The sequence below is a fragment of the Chaetodon auriga genome, chromosome 5 (assembly GCF_051107435.1).
Source record: "Chaetodon auriga isolate fChaAug3 chromosome 5, fChaAug3.hap1, whole genome shotgun sequence".
In the NCBI taxonomy this organism is placed as follows: domain Eukaryota; kingdom Metazoa; phylum Chordata; class Actinopteri; order Chaetodontiformes; family Chaetodontidae; genus Chaetodon; species Chaetodon auriga.
Genome location: NC_135078.1, coordinates 20,598,049 through 20,619,734, shown reverse-complemented (window position 1 = coordinate 20,619,734; position 21,686 = coordinate 20,598,049). Strand labels below are relative to the sequence as shown.

Sequence of the window (21,686 nt, the reverse complement as noted above, 5' to 3'; positions counted from 1 at the left end):
ACTGAATGTAGAGACTGTGTGTGCTGTGAGAATAGCCCATATAACCCTGGTATGTGCCTGACAAAGGAGAGGGTGAAGAGAGGAAGGACAGGGTGGTGATGAGAGGGTGGGATGCAGAGCAGAGAGGATGGAGAGTCTGTGAGTGGCAGGTACTATTGTGGCCTAAGTGCAGGAGTCTACAGCAACAAGGTCAAAGGTCAAAGTGAAGTTGAAAGGTCAACCTTAACTCCCAGGAAGCCCACCCAGTGAGAGCAATATGGGAGGGGGGGGGGGGTCAGAGAGTGCGATGGGCTCTTGGAAATAAGTGAAAGAGCAGAAAGGTACATGAAGAAAGAGGAGTAAAGACAACATGCAAATAAATGCCCTGCTTGACTATCCTTAGAATAAATAAATAAATAAATAAAAACATTCAGGTGAACCAGAGGCAGGTTCCAAGTAAAATAATGAAAAGGAGAACATCTGGAAAGGAAAGGGAAGCAAATGAGAACAACTGTGATGGGTAAACATGGGAACATGAGAGAGGTGTGACACCACAAATAGTGATAGATGGGTAATTGCAAAAATACACTTGAATGCAGGAGAGGCACACTTTTGATAAGGCCACTGTATTGATGGGACAAGAAAAATCATGTGCGAGGTTCCCTCCTGGAAATGTTGGGTTTGATGCTGAATGAACAAGCTGTGCCCGTGGTGAATAAAACTATCCGGGCCTTCCTTTGTGTTGTATCATGGGGGTTGTGGAGAGTTTTTTTTTTTTTTTTTTTTTTAAAGTTGTGTTTGGCCAAAACACATGATGGACCCTGTTATTTCATTGAAGAGGCACAGGAATGCACACAGGAATGCCCCTCAGAGTGTTTGTTGACACTCATGATCATGGCTCTCAGATGTTGACAAAGACGTTTTGTTGGGGTTCACTCGGTTCACTCCCTGGAGACACTCGGGTAGCTGTGAGACTGTCATGCAGGATATCGTGACATTTTAGATCTGAATGGAAATAGGGGGCCCTGATGCTCAAGGTGGCCTCGTGACCGGGATACTTGATATGGATCCTCAAATCGATTTCTGCTGTGTTTCGTCTCGACTCCTTTATTTTTTTTTTAAATTACAAGCCAATCCATCCGACTGAATGGAGAACGATCACTGGGTGTTTTTTTTTTTCCTCTGTTCTCTTTCATCTCCATCTGGGGGACCATGAGATGTTCTTGTCCCCCCGCTTGTTGTGAGATGTGACAGCGGGGTCCATTCAGCGAGAAATTGGCTGCAATTAGTGCAATTATGCTGATTTTCACTTGTGTCCCATGCAGAACAGAGTTTTCGCTGTGCACAGAGACATCCCCGGGAAACTGCTGCAAAACAAAAACCCATCAATCAACAAAGGCCTTGAATGAAAGGCTCAACTGCAGATAATACCGGGCACATTCCATAATGGCAGCGTTTAGTCAGCTGTGACCTGTGTTGCGATGGGGGGCATAACATCTAGAGCTTCACTGATTAAGGGGAAATATGCAGTAATGTCAAGGGCAGAAGGCCTGCACTGCAGCGGTTGACACATAACCCAGGCATACAGTAAGGTTATCTGTGAGGTTGCTTACGGTATGACAGTGTTAAACACACCTGAGATCAGATCATGTCCGGGACATTTAGTAGAGGGTAAACCAACGCAATCAAATTTACCCACTTTTTTGCAAGATATGTTTGCCAATTCACACCAAAAATCAGGACAAAACATCAGAAAGAATAATCAAACCGACAAAGTTGAAGGATGGTTGGTTGTTTTGTGAATATGTATATATATTTTAAGTCTGTGGCTGTTTCCCGTTGGATGATGACTGAGGTGGAGGTCATAGTTTACCCAACTTTACATTGGTATGTCTGTGTCAATACTGCCCAGGAGACTGACAAGGCTTGCATTCAACAGCAGATTTCAAGGTGTAGGAGAGGGGGCAGGATCCAAAATGTAATACATCCACTTGTTGACTGGTGGACTTCTTAAAGGGAAATTTTAAGGGAAAAAACACTACTGGCATTCTTGTACGGACATTGTGACACGAGCAACTATACAAACATCTTAGTCACTCACATTGTCACTGGTATTGTCTCATTGTCTTCCAACAAACCCCAAATTAAAAAATGTTCTATCATCATCGGATTTTTACACATGCTCAGCGTGTTTTTAGGTATACACAAGCACGTCATTTGATGTCAAACCAAATATTTCACGAGTACAGATAATGTTTTTCCTCCATATTTTACATTGTGCTTTTCAATATTGTTTATGATTAATAGTGGAGCCATAAGAAAAAATCTTCATCTGTATTCGATACCTTTGATTATGAAAAATGTTTGACCCAGGTTAAATGCGGTCAGAGCAGGGTCAGGGTTAGGGTTAAAGCTGGGGTCAGGGTTATGATTTATCTGTAGAAATGCACCAATCCACAGATTCTGTAACGTTTGAGGCCGACCGTGTTCCAGTGCCTCTTTGCTTTAGAAGTAGCCACATGGCCATGAGCATGTTAACTGCAGAATATGCACATTGTTACATTGATCGCCATCCCTTTTGTAAGTTCGGTTGAGCGTTATGACAATCAAGATAAAGGGTCATTCTTTAATGTTTTTAAAGTAAGACAACTTCCAGCCAGTTTGGTTTTAAGTGTAAATCATGCTTCACTTTTTCCCCCTCGTGGACGTAGCCCTTGAAGCTGGCCCCCAAGCGGCTCCTGGCCCCCAGTTTGACCCCCCTGTGCTGTGTCTGGCGTAGCGTTACGGACGGTCAGCGGTGGATCCGAGAGAGTGTCTTTAAGACCCAGCGGAGCTCGGCAGGGAAACCCCGCGGCTTTAGTTGTTTCTACACTCCAGAGTGTCAGCTAGTTATTTGTGGGGAGGCGCTGTAGCCATTTCGCCACATGAAAGCCCGATGAGCTGAACGACCAACATCCGAGTTGTTCGTGGAGAAGAGAAATCAGCTTTGAGGAGCTCCGCGCGCACACAGACGTACACGAACTCGCGCGCAAAGACGCACGGCGCGCAGACACGTACACTTCCTCCTCCTCCGCGGTGGAAAAAGGGAGAGAGGAACAGAGAGAGAGGGCACACAAAACGCAAACTTCCAACTCTCCCATGTGGAAAGCAGAGGTTTGAGGATAAGGTATATATTTTCCTCTTCGGGGCTCCGTTCCTTCCCCCCTCTCTCCCTCTCTTTCTCTCTCTCTGTCAGTGTTTTTGCCCGGATAGTTGTGTTTCTATGAGAGTCTTGCTCGGCGAGAAGAGAAGTTTGGTTGTTTGCCTGGTCGAGGAGGAGGAGGAGGAGAAGAGTCGGGTTAAAAGTAGGGGAAGATGGTCCGCAACGCCGCTTGGAGAAGAAGCTTGCTGTGCGTCCTGGCGCTCAGTCTCGGCTTTGCGTCCCCGCCGTGCAAAGCTCGGATTTACACCAACCACTGGGCAGTCAGGATAGCCGGTGGAACCGATGTGGCCGAGCGGATAGCGGAAAAATATGGCTATAGGAACATGGGACAGGTAGGTCGCCCACTACTCCATCCAAAGTTACCTATGATTTATGTATCTTTCTTTTCTTATTTTTTTGTCAACTCTTAAAAGTGGAACATGCTATGGTGGTTGTTGCTTTAGCGGCAGATGATACGGGGTCAAACGTCAAAGGGCTGAAGTCCAAACCCGAGCCATGAACCCTCTCTGTGCTTCTCTAACTCAGTCCTTCTTTCTTAGCTCTGTCTCTCAGACAAGGAGAGAGGAGGTGGGCTGCAGGGAGCAAAAAACCAAGACCAAGAGCAGGATGGTACAACAGGTGCCTCCTCGCTGTGTCTCCGCGGATCCTGTTCAGTTTGCGGGCTGGTGCCACGGGGAGCTCACTATCTGCCTCTCAGCCACAGCAATCGCATGTGCTCGCTCCTTTTGACACAGTGAGACAGCTAGAGCTGTTCGGTTTGTGGTCTTGGAATTGACATCTAACGGTCAAACAGATACTAATGCCGTTACTTCTTGACGCTGTAGTCTTCTGTTTGTGCCGCATGTAGGACTGACTCAAAAACCTGACCTGACCGGTCCTGCTTGGCTTGGCAGCATTAACATTTTAATAAGTGAAAAACTTGGCAGCGTTTTTTAATAAGGTATGGAAGAGGAGATGGAGATTTGAGTGTTACACTTCTGTGCTTATTTTCCACAGTATTCCTCCTGTGAGTGTAATCTCGACTCCATTTCCAGGCCCACTGGGTCAGATGCTATAAAACACCGCTGCTGAGCTCTGTTTACATTTAGGATGAATTCTTCACTGGATGCTCTCATGCTTTTCTGCCAGTATTCTCAAATTGATGGAGTGAAGCAGATTTTCTTCTGGGCTCCTTGAGCAATGATGAAGCACCGCTTCAAAAGAAAATGTTTAAATAAGCATGTCATATTTCACTTGAAAAATCTGAGCCATTATTTTACATCTTGCATTTTTAAATCACCAAGCACATGCATGCCTGCAGTGTAAGACCCAAAACTTTTAGACTACTGACACTTAAGGGCAAATGTAGGGGCCAGTACTTTGCAAAGTCCAAAATAAATCCCAACCACAGCTGTAGAAAATTTACACATACAGAGATGGGGAATACTTGTGTGAGATTTGTCTGCCTCTCTTCACATTATGTCATTTTATTAATCAACACAAGTCTGCGCGGGTCCAGGAGGAGGGGTTTAATTGGTCACTTGAAAATGTGTTTTGACAAACTTTAAAGAGAAATCCTGTGTCCTTTGTGGACAAAAGAAACACGCCACACAAACGTGGACCTCACACATACTCCAGAGTATCGTGACCAAAATACGTGGGTAGTTCAAGCCTGCACTTGCCAGCGCTCGACGTGAAGACAGCGTGGAACAGAGGGGGGCATTCTGACAGGTTGTTGTGGGGTAGCCTAGTCAACAGCTATTGAACCCCCCCTCCCTCCTCGCCTTATCCAGCCCGCCCACCCACTATACTCCCCAGAGAGCAGGCCTTAATGGCCTCGTTTATCCCCTCTCTTTGACGGGAACTAATGTGTGGAGTCCTCCCCCCCTTTCCATACCAGCCCCCAATAGGAATTCCCCTGTGGAGTGCAGTGTCGCCCCCAACCCCCACCATTCGCCCTAATTTCCATCTCAATATGGAGCGTTCATTGGACTTTGACACCTCATAGACAAGAGTTTTACTTCACTTCCTGGTTTTGGGGTCAGCTGAAAGCCGCTCCCATGGGAGCGATAACAGCACACTCTGGTTTCCTAATGTGAACTTTGACATCCTCATCATCAGCCCCCTCCCTCTTATATCAGTGCAGCACCTATATACATTTGGTGAATTAAATCAAATTTATCTAGTGAAATGACTTATTGCACATTTGTTTGCGGTTTGATGCTGCTGTAATTTACAAAGTGATACAGCACAACTGGTTTTTAATCAAACCTGCTCAAACTATTCATAACTAGACTGGACTCTGACGAATGACTTGGGTATATGACTGCTAAATGAGAAGAGGTTTTAAGAAGCGAAGAAGTTAAAGAGTGAGAAAAGGGGGATGGGTAGGCAAAACATGTGACTGATGGACAATATAGTCTTCTTGACAGGGGTGGAAAGAGGAGAAGAGACAAAGATAACCACACACTGGTAGATGGAAGGAGGAGGGAGCGAAAGAAGGGACGATGGATGGATGGATGGATGGATGAAAAGAGTTGGCATGGAGTGAGAGGGCATCTCGTTGGGGAATTCTGGGTAATCCTCTTAACCATGGAGCCCCCTTCCCAGACTAAGACACTGGTCCAAATTGAGTCAAAATTAGCTGACAAGGCCCTAGATGTGGATATCTGTTCAAACTAGTGTTTCAGGGAGATGGGAGAGGATTTAGAGTGTGGTGATCTGCAGCCAGCCATGAGCCGGAGGTGGTTGCATCAGTGACAAGTTATGAGCAGGTTGTACTGATGCATCAGTTCTCAACAGGCATCAGGCCAACTGGGTGTTGTTATTGGAAAGGGCATTTCCACTTTATTAGATAGTGATAGTAGAGAGAGACAGGAAAGGTAGGGAGAGAGAGGGGATGACACACAGCAAGCGTCCTGGGCTGGATTTGAACCCAGGCTGCTGTGGTAAGGACTTAGCCTTGATGCATGCTCTACCAGGTGATTAACTGGGGTGCCCCATACTGACCATTGTTATCCAAACAATCAGTCATTTATTTATTGTGTTGTTGTGACACTACTGAACACTGTCAAACAGAATAAAGAAAATCTCACTATCAGCTTGCCCCCATTCATCCGCATTTTATTTCCCTTTATTTAAAACAGGGAAAGCCAGCTCCTTTTACTATGAGGCCCTGATAGTAACACACGTAAAACCCATCATCATAAATCATAAAAGACATTTAAAAATACATATAAATCAATGCAAAAACATGAGGAAAAACATCAGTAACATCAAACGTGTCTGTTTTGATTATTATTGGTTTAAAGTTAAGGAAACATGAGAGATACTGAGGTAGTTTGCCAAGCGCTGTGAAGATAAACAAAGCATTTGTATGCAAATACAAACAAGTGAAGTAAATATCACCTATACCACCTAGCAAAAAGTTAGAAAAGGTAAGCTTTGTAATTCTGTTCACTCTTCTGTGGACACATGGGATTTTTTTTTTTTTTTTTTTTTTTTTTTTGCTGTGGCAGAATCGTGCAGCGTGTTTGAGGTCTCATCTTTTCGTGTGATGCCAGTTTTTGTCCAGTTGTTTATTGCGGACAGCAAGCATGTGTCTGAACCACATTCAGGCAAAACTTGAACTTGGAGTTTGGTAGTCTGACTCAGCTATGACACACTCTGAATAATTTCCATGGGGAAAGTCTTATCACCTTTTAGCAATTCCTGGTTGCATTCTCTATGAAGTGACATGGAAGTATATAGAATACATCCAGTGAAAACATCTGTGATGCAAGGCATCATGAAATACTGAAGTGCAGGTGGTTTCACTTCACAAATTTGTTTCGCCATATTTCCCAGTAACCAAAGGTTATGCTGAAGTTGTGATTCGCTCTCTGGGTTATTGCATCAGAATGAAAGTTCAGCTGACTTTATAACCCCTGCATTTCCATCTGATCACGTGTCATCATAACTACAACAGTAATATCTCTAGCTATGCTTGGAGACTAGGGTTCAGGATAAAAATAGTTAACCAAGCTGCACACTGAATGTGAGATATTGTACAACCAGAGGAGGCGTTGAAGCTATGATAAAGGATGTGAATTTTAAAATGTCACATTACAATTGAAATAAGTGAGTTTTATATACGAAAAAGAAAGACTTTAGATGGCTTTAAAAAGAGTGGTGCAGCGGAAGTTTAAACCTGGGCTTAGATTTTTTTTTTATTCTGTGTGCAGAGCTTTTCCAGCAGCTCCCCATTTGCAGACACTCCTAGAGGGAAGGGTGGCCTGCTTAATGGCAGTGCAGATGTTGGGTAGATTAAACATGCAGTGGAAGCACGATATGTTGAGACCTGTTTACACTATGAGAAGCATCCAAAGTGGTAGCCGCCTATTATGGAAACACATTTTGTTTGTATGTAGAATGCCTTTTAATCTGATTACCCAAGACCTCTGATGTGTGCTGCGTGTTTAACTAATGTTTGGTGTTTGCTGAAAGATGATCAGGCAAGGTCTATTGGCGCTTTCTTGTTTCTCATTCTGTCAGTCTGGAAGTTGGAGAATGCGTGTATGTGAATGAGCGTTGAGCTGAAAGCTGATCTGATAGGCTCTGTGGCGGTGGAGCTCAGCCATGTATCACTGACGCACCATAGGACCCTTGGCAGCCATGACAGTTTGATCATCTGAGGGATTGTTTGGTCTTTATCAATTATTAAAACTAATCACCGTCCAGCAGCTTGCCGGCTGTCTGTCATTGTCTGTCTGTGGATTGCCTGTCCTCCTCATCTCTCCATCACTCAAAGGCTCTGGCTCTTTGTGTGTGTCTGGACATAAGTCTGTCGCTTTCTGTCTTTTTCTTGTCTTCTTTTGTTTGACTTGTCTGCCCTCACCTTTCAGTCCATGTCCCTTTGTCTTTTTTTGAGAGATTTTAAGGGTTCACCAAAACTTTATGTGTACTACATAGGGAAAAAAAACCTAGACATTGACATAAGAACATAGAAAAAATAGTAATTTAACTGCTTTAAGATAAGGGACTTCTTTGAAACTACTTTTAAAAACTTTTCCAACACTTTGTAGCTGTGGTGATCATTCATATGTGTATGTATGATGTGTAGACAGTATATGTGTCTGATATCTGTGCTGACTGCAGTGTAAGCATCTCTACAGGAATAAAAATGCCAGAGCAGCAGTTGCTTGTGACAAATTTTGAGGACATTGTTGTGGAAATTTTACAATTACACTAATGAGTCATGGTAGAAAGGGTTATGCAATGAACGAACACTTATCTGGAGTCTGTATGTATGTTTTGCAGATTGGTGATCTCAAAGACCACTATCACTTCTTCCATAGTCGGACCATCAAGCGGTCGACTTTGTCCAGCCGTGGTCGCCATAGCTTCATCTCCATGGAGCCCAAGGTAAGCCTGCATTTAAATGATACTGGAGCTAGTTTGGCAAATGAGGTCCACATACTAGCTTTTACTGGATATTTAATGGTACTTAAGTTTGCTCAGTAGTCATGGAGGTGACTTAGTTGTCATCATTTTACCAAAGTGGGGAACTCTATCTGCTGATGAATACTGTGAGGTGTAGTGAAATACCTGGAAAAAGCAAGCAAGTGGACTTTGAGTTGTGATTATTTTGGTAAAGTACTATTTCCAGGGTATAAAATGAAGGTCATTCAGGAGACAATTTTAAGACATGCAGGTAAATTCATTACCTATTTGCCAAGTTGTGCTGATCTCCTAAATTTGGCAGTCGCATCCGTGCTGTGTTTGATGCACAGGCAGAAGAATGTGTGGAATACACTTTTCACACCAACTCAGTCGAGTCCGCTCTCTTGTCCTTGTTGTTGCAGACCTGCACACAAATGGGTTATTGCAGTGACACGGTGTTCATGTGGACAGGCTCTGGAACATTGCAGGAAAATCCAAGTCTTCCTGAAATTTCATGCTGTGCTGATCACAGTCCTGACAAATGACATGATAAATGGGGCTTACTGTGCTACCTTTCTATTCCAGAAAGCCAGCAACTTCAGATTTGATGGATGGGTGCATAGGTTTGTTGATGGGAGATAAAACATTACTGGAATATAATTTTCCTTGCAAGAAAAAGGCATAAAGTGAGCTCTGCCAACAACTTCTACATGCTGCTTCAGTCCAAAAGAGTTGCACATAACAAACATACTACTGAATCTGCCATTTTTGCTGGAATGCGCCTAAGCCATGCTCACTGTTAAGGGGGCACTCTTCACCACTGGCTCATGGATGCAATTGATGACAGAATTTTATACGAATGTATATCGATTTCTTTACATTATTTTTTGCAAACATCATATTTCTGTGAAGTATGCTCCGAAACTCCATATGCAGTCATCAGGCTGCAGAGAGGTCTAGATACCTCAAATAAATGAAGGTGGTGGGTCTTGTTGACCACCTTCACCCTGCTAGAGAGGTGCAAGGTACACAAGGCCGCTTGGTGGACAGCGTGGTGTCCAGAAAGATGGACTAGCCGGTTAATTGTATCTGTTAAATTGAAATTCGGGGAAATCCAACATTTTAAAATGCATGCTGTATGGATAAATGATTCCCTCAACGTAACCTGCTATAACCAGAGGTACCAGGTTTCAGATCTGAACTCTCAGCCAGTCGGCAGAACTGGTGCCACAACCTTCCGACCAGAAGGAAACAGTGGAACAGTTGTTCACCATATTATACAGTACTGTGACCGTGGGCCAGAGTGCATGAAAAAAATGTCTTAAAATATGATTTGACATTGTTATTATTTCACACATCATATGATTCTATTCATAAATATAAGACGCAGGCTTACAAAGCATCTTAGTCAACTTAACAGTATATTTTTTGTGATTTGAACTGGCCCATCAGACAAGAGTGTGACTTAAGGTAAACCCTTACTCTTGTCCTGTCAGTGCTCCTCTTATCACTGCACCAGGTCATCAGACCCTGGCTGGATTATTAATGAAGCCTGAACCTCACACCACTCTGAACTTCATCAAAACACATAGGAGGAGTTGCTAAATCAAACTTGGGTGGTTATCATCGCAGCACGTGCTGCAGCCATTTTCCTGTACAAAGGTCTTGTTAAATCTTTGTGTATACAGTGCCAAAGAAGGTAGCTTCAAATGGGTTTCAAGTTTGTGGAAACGTCTCATTCACATGTGAAAACCTCATGCCCTTTGAATATTTTTGTCATACTTGTACCTGACATAAACTTGACTTGTTGATGTCTGCCTGTTTGATCATGCGGTACACTTCATCAAACAGGCTTGATCCTGAGAAAACAAGGTGAAACTCCCCATATTCATGACAGTGAAATCTTAATGAATATGTATACAGTGAACCCATTTATGTCCGTTCTGAAAAAATATTGACTTTTCGGAGATTGTGAGTTTCCCTCCAGCACCGATGGCTTTTATGTGTGTGCGTGTATGTGTGGGTTCAAGCTGATGCAGGTTTGTTTGTATCTGTGCATGCACATGAATGCATGCTGACTGCTGAGGAATGCTAATGATTTATCAGTGTGATTATAAAAAGAAAGCATGAAATTGTAGAAGAGAACAGAAATGGTGACCGACATAGAAAGAAAATATAAGACAGTGTCTGTCACCTTCTGTTATCCGCTTATCTCATCGTCTATCACTTCTTTTCAATTTCCTTTCCTTTCTGTACTTGCTTTTGGCCTACTCAGCTTGTTTTGTCCACCTGCTGTCCTTACCTGTCATCCCGTTTCTTTTCTCCTCCTTGGACTCCCTCTCCTACCTCCTTTTATCACTGTTGCTTTCAGTGTGCTCGTCTCCCTCCCTCTGTCTTCGGTTCTTTTCCTCTCTCGGGCCTGACACTGTGCCATGGTGGAAGAAGGTTTGTGTCCTCATGCCAGCTGGCCGAGAGTCTGAGATTTTAGAGGACTAGATCAGAGAGGAGAGGTTAAGGACAGAAAAGGAAAAAGGAGCTATTACAACAGAAGGCGATTGAAGAGGAGCTGAAGAGAGAAGGGAAGAGGGGAAAGATGGATTAGAGAAACCAAATAAAGGAAAAGCGGAGTGGAGAGGAATGGAGCTGTCAGTGTTTTCCCCCGACTGGCTATGTCTTCAGCGTAATCTGTGGACCTGTCTGTGGGTTTGGGATCCACATGACGGCTAGTTTGGCACAAGCGCAGTCTGGCATACTGCTAATGATGTTTTGCAATCAGGTTTTGTAATAATGACAGCCGTGTGTGTTTGTGTGTGAGTGAGTCAGATGGGTGTAGCGGTGCCATGAAAGGCGCACCCTGCCATCCACAGTACTCACTGGCACGCATGTTACCATGGTGATACAGCACAGCACAGATTACCGCTTTATGGCATCCGCCTAACTGCAGTGTCACTTGCCTCTCAGGTCAAAGACCATGTATTTTTCCAGGAAGTTGAAAGACTCTGCCAAGGCCGTTGGCCTGGAGAAAACGTGTGTCTTCCCAATAGCTGCACGCCTCGAGCTGTTCCTGTTATGGGTTTGTTATCAATGTTTATCAGTGTAGCACTCAACAGACAGTAAAGCTCTATCTAATTTTATCGTCTCAAAATAATGAAATGATGTTTTAATTTCTCATTGCTAAGCAAACACACTTCACATTCCAGGACAGTTGTCCTATAATTGTACTCTACAGCTGTTTTATTGTAGCAAACTGAAAAGACAGTTATACCTTAATTGCACATTTTTAGTTTGTGTCAAGCTTTCCCGTTGTGTATCACAATCCCTGTAAATTGATTAAATATGCTGTGGCGTCAATTAAAAGGGCATATACAAACTGGTTAGTTAGGAGGTCTCTTTGTGTCTTAAGCAGCACTCAGCTTGCACCTTGCACAGCTCTGCTGACGTACACCCATGACTCACTCATACTGGGAGTTCCAAGAGAATTTGGACAGCCGCAGACTTTTTTGTTGTAGCTGTGCACTGTTATTAGTTTTTGGTGTGAAATGAGTTCAAGTATACTCAGTCAGCTTTGTTTGAAATCTATTTCCAGCAATTTCAAGTTTACTGTAAACAACAATTAGAGTACTACAGTGGTTGTTTCTCCTTTTTATAATGTCCTTTTGAAGTTGTGCAGAGAATAGTAGAGAGAAACAACTGCTGAACGTCTCCACGGCTGTCTGTCCGTGGTGTTCTGTTGCAGGAGCATGGTGTTTCCAGCCGGTTTCACTTAGTGAGACTCTTGTTTACTTGAAGTCATTTATCCAGACGTGCATGAAAACTGAGAGCCAGGTGTGGTCTGCAGCTGAATCCTCGTCGGAATACACAGAAATGCAAAAGGGCTGTGACGACAAAATTAAATTTCAGTGTTTTATTGTATTTACGAGCTTAAGGCTTCTGGAAGTCATGCCAGATAAGGAAAATACTTTACCACGTAGTAAAATGTTTTGAATGAGCTCAAATTAGCTCAAATCCAATTATTGAACAGTTAAAGCAGGAGATGTCTGCTCAGTATTTATCTACTATGGCGTCATAGAATTTTTTCTTCATCCAACTGCCTGTAGAGCTCGCCGTATTCATGAACATGTGTGGAAGACAAGGACACTCACACCATCAAGGAGAAAACACAGACGGAGCTTGTGTACCTGTCGGGACCATAGGGGTAATTTGCATATGCACAGGTATTATGAGACTCCACACAGTCCCAGGTACAGATTTCCGTAAAGTCACGATGCTTGTGTGTCATTCTGCCATCGGATCTGTTTTTGCCTCGAATTTGTTTAACAGATGAGCCATTAGTCGATGAGACGAGCACCTACAGCTGGCCAGCACAGCGCCGCGGGGCTCAAACCGTCTGTGAAAAGTTGTACGACTGTGTGCTGTGTTTGGGCTGAGGCTCTGAATTCCACTTAAGGGAGCAGAATAACTGGCTTCTCGTGTCCGTCCAAAGGTTGTTATGGGTGTTCTGCTACACTAGCCTTTGACCTTTTTTAAAACTCACAGCTTTTAGTTCTTTTGCCTGAAACCCAAACGGCTTCTCAAAAACAGCAGTGAAAGTGGATCAATTTGTTCCCATTTGTTCTATTGAAGTGAACTCTTCCCCAGTTTCCCCTGGTTACTGACCCAGCCAGCAAGAGCCACCTGCAAACCCTTACACAGAAAGCAAATGAGAGAGAGGGAGGGAGGAAGGGGGTTGGAGTGGGACCGAGAGAGAAAGACAGCCGATCTCAGAGGAAAAATGGGCATCTGCGGAGAAGAAGACCTGAAATGCAGTGAAGGAGAGACAGCGAGGAAGAAGCAGCTGAGGGAAAGACATGAGAAAAGTATAAGAGTGAGATAAAAGAGGGAGTCAGAGTGGGAGAAAAGGAGAAAAAAAAAGGAGGGTGAGGGAGAGGTACAGGTGCTAGCAGATCATTCCTCTGCTCCACCAAGCTGGAGTTAAAAGAATGGAGCAGATCCAATCATCATGCCTCAGAGCCTGCCAGCGAATTGGCACCGAAACAAAGGCAGTGATACATCGGCAAGTTTTAGAGGCAATAATAGAGGGCAATATTGTCTTTGTTTGGACAGGGGCTGGCAAACGTGACACAATTGATGTGCAGAACTGAAGGCTGTTACCAGTGAGTGATTTTTAGCAGGGGCAACAAAGGATGACATTGCTCTTGATAGCTTTAGAAAAAAGCTGTTGAATACCATTTATTTGCCTCGGGTCATCAAGGACAAATGTGTATTATTTTGAATAAAGACATGCAAAGTCGCCCATGTCAGCAATAGCAGTGTGAAGATAAAAAGTAGGGAGCCACTTTAAATGCAAAAAGAAATGTATTTTTTAGACTAGTAGACATTAAAGATTTAACGCAACATAGAACATGGAACGATAAAACACATGCACATTTTATTCACTCTATTTTTAGTGGATACACTCTTTCTCGGTTAGTGTATTTATATATTGTAGCCACATGGTGTTTCCAGTATAGTCATTAGACTATGGCGGAGCTGCTCCTTTTTGAAGATTTGTCTGTTTCTAGAAAAATCAATAAAAGTAGATTATCAGCCCTTCTGATGGTGGGGGCCGAGTTGTTTATATATATAAACACAAGCAGAGTTGTTTAGATATCATGATATTAATGTCAGCATCGCCCACATTCTCCCTGAAACCTCTGGACTTATTTATCTTTCCTTTGCATTTGAGCTCATATTGATATTGTTGGTCACAGCTTGCTTGAATAATTTTGAAGGAAGGAGAAAATGTGTGGTTGTGTGAAAATGAGGACATTGATGATCAATAGGAGACGGCATCTAGCGCTGCACAACTGCTGAATGTGTTTCAAACTACTTTAGATGCAGAGGGACGACAACATATTTCTGCTGTACAAATTCAATATCCAACTTTTTTTATCTATGTTTTTTTTTTATAATGAAATTCAGAGTAGTTTTCAGCCTGTAGATCTCTGAAAGTAATCAGATGAAAAAACCTGAAAGGGGACCATTTTTTTTTGGTTGAATAGTTCATTTTTCAGAAAGCTGAGGAAAGCTCAGACAGCAGACCGCTATCATCTGGACTAAACTGCATAAGGCAGATGAACAGACATAGAAAACGATGCATTAGAAATCCATTTTATTAACCTTAGTGCACTAAGCCAGTACATAGGATATGAAGTATATGGCAATAACAATACCCGATACTCCAATAATCCTAAATCTCCCCATTTACCATCTCCTCTGGGAGGGTGCAGGCCATCATCAGCTACAAAGCAGCATCTGACCGATGTGGCAGGGCTTCATTGTGTGGCTGAAAGACACTTCAGTTGGGTGGATCCTTGCTAGCAGGCAGATGCATGAAACGTCCGGTTGTTCAGTTGATGTCCTTGTTCATAAGGCAAGTTCAGCTAAGTGCTCTGAAATCCTGTTAAATTGTTGGATCTTGTCAGAGACATCTGAGGTGAACTGCACACTAATTGGGATCCAGTGTCAGCAAAGTGGTTCCCTTTTTTCGCCATCTGTAAGGTCTTTGCTGGGTCTCATCAGTCTGTAGAAGAATTAATGGTGGAGAGCGCTGGTGGTGACATGAGCGGCAGTGACGCATTCATCGTCAGACCCTCCTGGAATTAGCAAGTTACGGACAAGAGCAGTTAGGAGTTACACAGCTGATCAAAGATAGTCGTTGATGCTATGCTAATGTATGCAAATTGTAATGATACACCAGTGGTTTTGCATGGACACACACACACACACGCGTAATTCCGGATGACAGTGTTGTTTTGAGGCTAATGGCGTGTGTAAACGGTTGCTTTGAAGCTGATGGTCCTGACAGAACTTGGAGTGAAATGAGCTGAGACCTCAGCAGACGGAGGAGCACCAGGCTGAAACAGAATATCTCACTGGGTTTTTTACTCTTTGTCTCTGTCTCTGCCCTGATTTGCCATTTTCCATTTCTTTTTCTCCTGTATCTTGCTGTCTTTAAAAAGAGGTCTACCCTCTTGAGTTATTAAATTACGTCACCGACAGAATTGTTTTTTCCTCTCCCTCCTTCACAATCTGTAAAGAGCTACATACTTGAGTTATTGAATCAATGTTATTTATAAAATCAATCTTCCACTCTTCACTTGCTGTCTTTTGGTCTCACTTTCTATTTGTTTTCACTTCCCTCTCCTTCCAGCTCGGTCTTTTTTTATTGACTCTCCTGGGACTTGTTCTCTTCAGCTCTTTATCACCTCCCCTTCTCTCGTCTTATCTTGTCTCGTTGCCTCCCTCTCCAACTCTCCAGAGAACCTGGCAGATTGTTTCAGTGCATGAGACCAGATAATCACTCTGCAGTCATTTTGTCAGCTTTTCTCTCGTCTCGTCTCGTCTCTGTCTGCTGGAGCTGTATTGATGTGGAGAAATGCTTCTTCTTTGCAGTTGGACATTGTTTCACGAAAGCCGCAGACTTCTGGATCTGGCAAACCCTGCAACAAAACAAAAACACTATTTCATCGTAAAAATGATTCTATTGATTATCTGTTATGCGCGGAGTTTCTTTGTCTGTGCATCATATATACAGCTGGACGCTTTTAGTTTGGAGTGGATGGTGCGGGCGATCGTTTCAGGAGTGCACACTTTGAAAATAGTGTATAAATAAACATCCCATCTGAACATGGTCTGTTCCTGAGGTAAACTCAAAGGACCATTATTTAGTCTGTGTAAGCTGTCAAACAAACATGTTTATGTTCAAACTTCAGTCTGAAGAGTCCATGAATAATTTATTATAGAAATATTTACGTCTCAGGATGCTCTCATAGGTTTACACATACTCCCTCTATGTGTTGTGCCAGCCTGCTAAGGTTACAGTTTTGTGCTGTCATCATCTCCGGTACATGCAAACTACTCATGGAGTCTTTTAAGACAGATTAAGTCTGCAGGACTTCTGCTAGACTAAACACAAGATTTCAGGGTTTTAAAAAGAGGTGACCGGGGCCAAGCAAGTGGGTCCAGCCCTCTTGTTCGGATCCAACAATGCTGATTTTGAAATCGGAAAATTCCGTCTGAAAGTGGAGCTAGTTTCCTGCCAAGGAATGCCTTGCGCCTTGAAGGGAGCCCATAACATTTGAGAGATTGATGCTACCTGAGAGACATTTATGTCTTTGGAGCATACATGTATGTATCAGTCTGTCCATTTTGCAGACAGGGAGAAATGAACTGATGGAGAAATAAATGTGTCCCCCTCAAAACTCCTGCAGGCTTATGCTAAACATTTAAACCGGAGCCCTCAAATAAAAAGTGCTGAAGTTATTTACAGATGATCCGTATGGTGGAAATTACTTTTCAATTTAGTGTTGTCACCTTTGACAATGACTCCTCTTTGAAGTACAAATCACCTTTACAAGTAAAAAACTGCATGTAAATAATGTCATCAGGACTCATGGCTCCCCAACAACAAAAACTAAATTCTCTTCTGCTGTTTTCTATCATTTTGTCTACCTTGATTAGTGGGTGTGATGGTATATTGGCCATATCTATTCTCTGGAGGTGGTCTCTATTTTTGTGTGAGAGTTTCACTTTGTTATTGAGGAGATTACAGGTTTTCCAGAGCCTTAAAGTTTCCTAAAGATTGTGTTGAACACATGATTTCAAATGGTGAAATTCCACCTGTTGACTTATTGTACCCTGTGTGAAGTAATTCTACTAGTGTGGGGTATTACTCGATGCCTGCTCACTTTCTGCTATCTCCTGTCTGCGTTTTTGTGTTTCAGGTGGAGTGGATACAGCAGCAGGTGGTGAAGAGGAGGATCAAGAGGGATTACAAGGCAGCCCCGCCCCTTTCCCTGACAAGCCCCGCCCATAGCAACCCAGCCCAGAACAACATATTCTATAATGACGCCAAGTGGAGCAGTATGTGGTACATTGTGAGTAGACTGTGTATTTGTACCGGAGAATCTCTCTGTTTCCAATTTATGGTACTAAAGCAAGAATATCTCAAGTTCCCAGAGAAATAGAGCCCAATATAATTTCGTCTCATCTGTGCCACGTTCGTCTATTCTTCTCAGAGGATTGCGCGCCGTTATTGGCCCATATTTATCCAGTTAGTGGGTCAAAGGTCAGCCGAGGTCATGGCATGATCCTAATTACTGCCGGGTCAGTGCACTTGAGGGATTTGTGTGCGTGTGGTTGTGTGTGTGTGTGTGTGTGTGTGTGTGTGTGTGTGTGTGTGTATGTGTGTGTGTTTTTGTGTTTTTATTGAATGAAAGAATAGAAAAGCCATAGTGATGAAATTTTTGCCTTTTCTCACTTTCAAAAGAGACAATTTAAGGTCAAAGTAAGACATTCTGTGTTTATTCATAAATATTTGTCACAGAAAAATCTCCTGTTCCTGCCTTTCGAAATCATTTCTCTGAGAACAGCAGTGTTATGCATGCACTTGTTCATAAATACACACACGCGCACACACACACACACACACACACACACACACACACACACACACACACACACACAAAGAGTACATTCAATTTAACGTTGCAGAGATTTGCAGGCTTATCACAAATGTTTGCATACACCCTCAGATCATTGCTCTTTTAGTTGTATTTGTGTGTGTGTGGTTGAATGTCCTCAGCTCTGTCAATTGTTAACTTTGTATAGATAACTCTGAATACTTTGACCAGAGGTTTTAAACATATTTTTCTAGTCAGAACTCTCTGAACCTGTGTTTTCAAGTTTATATAGAAGAAGAAGTTTAATTCCGTCTACAAAGCACCTGACATTGAAACATTTCTGTTCCTGAAATGTTTTTGTTAGTTTGCTATTTGTGTATCTAACTTGAAATAAGTCAGCGACTTAAGCTTGAGTTTGAATCACATTGAAGCTGCGAACAGATTGTCAGGCATAACATGGATTTTAGGAACTTAGGGGTTTGATTGTATGATGGAATGATGAAAACTCAACTTTTAAGTTTAGGTTGACGATTATGTATCTAAATGTCTGTTTGGTTTACAAACCAACATGTTCACATGCAGTGCTTTTGAAAAACCTTTGCAGTAAAGGATATTAGATGCCCATGTCAATCTTAGTCAGATTCCTGATAACATAATAATTAATCAGCTGTAGCAGGATGACTCAGTTGTTGTACGTAACGTTTCCATGTGTTGTGACTGTGAAGGGTAAAGTGAAGAAACTAATTTGCAGTCTCCTCTCTACGATCCAAGATATTGATGAAGTTTTCATTAAGTTAAACAGTCGTGCACACTTGCAGATCCCTAACTGCTCTTTTTTTTTTTCGTGGGCTCTAAATTTGAACAGTGGACAACAACATGAGATGTTACGGTGTAAACAAGCAGTTGCACTTTGAGACCTGACTTTAACTTTTTTGGACTGGTTTATGTGTAACTGTGCCACAGTGCGAAAAATGGTAACGCTCACACTTGCTGTAAGTAATTAATACATGGGCACTTTTCCTCCGTCCCTCTCCTTTATCACCTTCTCTCCCCTCACATCCTGTCACCACCTCCAGCACTGCAACGATGACGTCCATAACTGCCAGTCGGACATGAACATCATGGGGGCGTGGAAGAGGGGCTACACAGGAAAAGACGTGGTGGTGACCATACTAGATGATGGCATTGAGAGGAACCACCCAGACCTCTTTCAGAACTACGTGAGTGTGTATGTATGCGCTTGTAGGGCGGCTATAAGCGACTGTGTGTGTGTGCGCGTGTTTATATGGAATCTGTTGGTGTTAGTGAATGTCTGTGCATTTGTGTGTGTGCCTGATTAACAAAACACATGCACAACAGGGTAGCAGTCGTCAGATTACAAATATATAATCAGTGATGATTTATTTTGTGGAAAAAGTTGTTTAGATTGTGAGACAAATTTAAATTGAAGATGGTAACGATTTACAATATTGACAACATAGAAATTGTATTTCATAAGAATTGAATTATCCTTTATAGATGATCCTTTTAAGCGCTGAACCAAATCATGTTCCAGGTAAGCAAACAATCAACTAGACTGTGATACCGTAATTCGGATCAGATCGTCATGAGTCATGGATTACATTTTGAAGGGGCGCTTCCTCAGACCTGTGGGTGTGCACGAATGCTGTGTGTACATGTTTATATGTCTGTGGTCACATACTTAGTGTGCATGCTGACGTATGTCTACCTCAGACCGAGGCCAGATAGTTAGAGCTACTTCTTGGCCTGAGGCAGCAGGTAAGACCATCAATCAACTGTGAAGATAAAATGATTCACACCCTGTTTGACAGTGTCTGTGTTGCTGTTATTAGCTACTCTTAATGCCTGGATTTGTTTATGCCGAAGGGCGAGCGGCGCAGCAGATTGAGTTAGCTCTGATTGCATTCGATTTACAAAACTGTTGTGAGTGATGTTAATGTGAACTGTTTGATTGGGCTAGAAAAGCTTTTTGGCGTTATGTAGGTCTATTACACACACACACACACACACACACACAGACACAGGTAGTGTTGAATGTAATTTTCTAATGAATTTACCTGTTGGATGTTTTGCCCCCCCCCCCCCAATCATTATTGCAACTGCCATTTTGGTATTTGATGTACTTGTTTTGATCTCTGTGTCTCCTCCAGGACCCTCAAGCCAGCTTTGATGTCAATGGCAATGATATGGATCCCATGCCTCGATATGACGCAACCAATGAGAACAAGTAAGAAAATAGACTTCCATCCCAGATCATATGAGAGAAATGTTCAGGTAAAAATTAGGATGTGGCTTTCATGTCTTGGGGTTACGGTCAGCCAAATGTTCTTCTGTGCATCAGTGGGTTTCTGATTGATTTTTACCAGAAGCTCTGTGCCTCAATATGTTTGTATTTGCTGAGTCCTGACCTTGTTGTGGGTGCGATGAGTTACATTAGTGTATTTGATTGTGACATTTGTGGGTGGGTTGTGGTTTTTCTGTTGGGAAGAGTTGGTGTGTGTATGTATGTGTGTGTGTGTGTGTGTGTGTGTGTGTGTGTGTATGTGTTAGAGGAAAATAGGGAGACTCGCTTGTCCAGGCACTTGTCTTGTGCCAGTTTGGCTTAGTGAGTGATTTTTGGTGTGTGTATGTGTGTTTGGCTGCAGCAGCCCAAGTGCCTTGGCAGTGGCTCAGTCCCTGCTGGTAATGCATTGTCTTAAAGAGACATGAGGCCTACAGATGCAGCTTAATGAGCTGGTTTCCTTTTAAGGCTGAATTCATAGTTGGCCATGATGTTATGTGTGTGGACAGAAAAGCTGGTTTCCCTGTTTTTTTAACTTTTATATTACTTCTCTCTCTCTCTTCTGTGTATATATATATTTTTTACAACAAATTTTCTTATGTCATTTAAAAACTGGAGATAATTTTAATTTTATGGAAGCACGGCAGTAATGTCTCTCATGAGAGTTGAATAGATGTGAAGGTTGGTATGAGGTGACCGGAAAGTTAAAACTCGTCATCATGCCTTAAAGGCAAGAAGCACAGTCTGTTAGATTTCTGAGGAATAACGTTAACTTTAGCGACATCTGGCAAACTGCGGCTTGTTGTCAAACTCTGTGTTGTATAGCAACAAGAATGACGTAATGCTTGTGGATTTTAATATGCTGTTGTGACAAGCGGCGCCAACAGCTGTGCTTTGAATCGAAGCAGGAGGAGCAAAGCAAGTACGCTATCACTGCATCAATCTCCCATACAGCGCTATGAAGTGACACATTTGAATGCAGCAGCATGTATGTCTTTACCAGTGAAGTTCTTTGTCTGCTGAATTGTAAATATTGTCCACAGATCATCTATCCCACCCACCACAGATTTAAAGGGACAATGTGACAAAACAAATTGTGGAAATTCCTGTTTGTTTGTTTCCTGCAGACATTTGTTAAAAAGACAGAAAGTGGTCACAGAACTTTGTGACAGTTTGTAATACTGTTTGTTTTTTAACCATTCAAATCTATGCTGGAGATGGATTTAAAAAACCACAGTTATAGTAAGCCTGATTCACAAAGAACCAACAAATATAAGATTTTGACCTCGCCTGTTGAAAAGGAGTGGGGATTGATTTTATTGACAATACTTGAAATGATCATTTTACAGACGTTACAAAT

At 42.5% G+C, this 21,686-nt stretch overlaps 1 protein-coding gene across 2 annotated transcripts in view; it reads left to right on the top strand.

Moving 5' to 3' along the window:
• Positions 1 to 2,889: 2,889 nt before the first annotated feature.
• The window catches only part of pcsk5b (proprotein convertase subtilisin/kexin type 5b), a 56,387-nt gene continuing 37,590 nt past the window's right edge, over positions 2,890 to 21,686 (top strand). For both annotated transcript variants that reach the window (XM_076730939.1, XM_076730938.1), the window contains exons 1-5: positions 2,890 to 3,513; positions 8,459 to 8,563; positions 17,347 to 17,499; positions 19,101 to 19,244; positions 20,196 to 20,272. In XM_076730939.1, the coding sequence (XP_076587054.1) occupies positions 3,334 to 3,513; positions 8,459 to 8,563; positions 17,347 to 17,499; positions 19,101 to 19,244; positions 20,196 to 20,272 (659 nt within the window). In that variant the 5' untranslated portion in view covers positions 2,890 to 3,333. The remainder of the gene's footprint in view (positions 3,514 to 8,458; positions 8,564 to 17,346; positions 17,500 to 19,100; positions 19,245 to 20,195; positions 20,273 to 21,686) is intronic.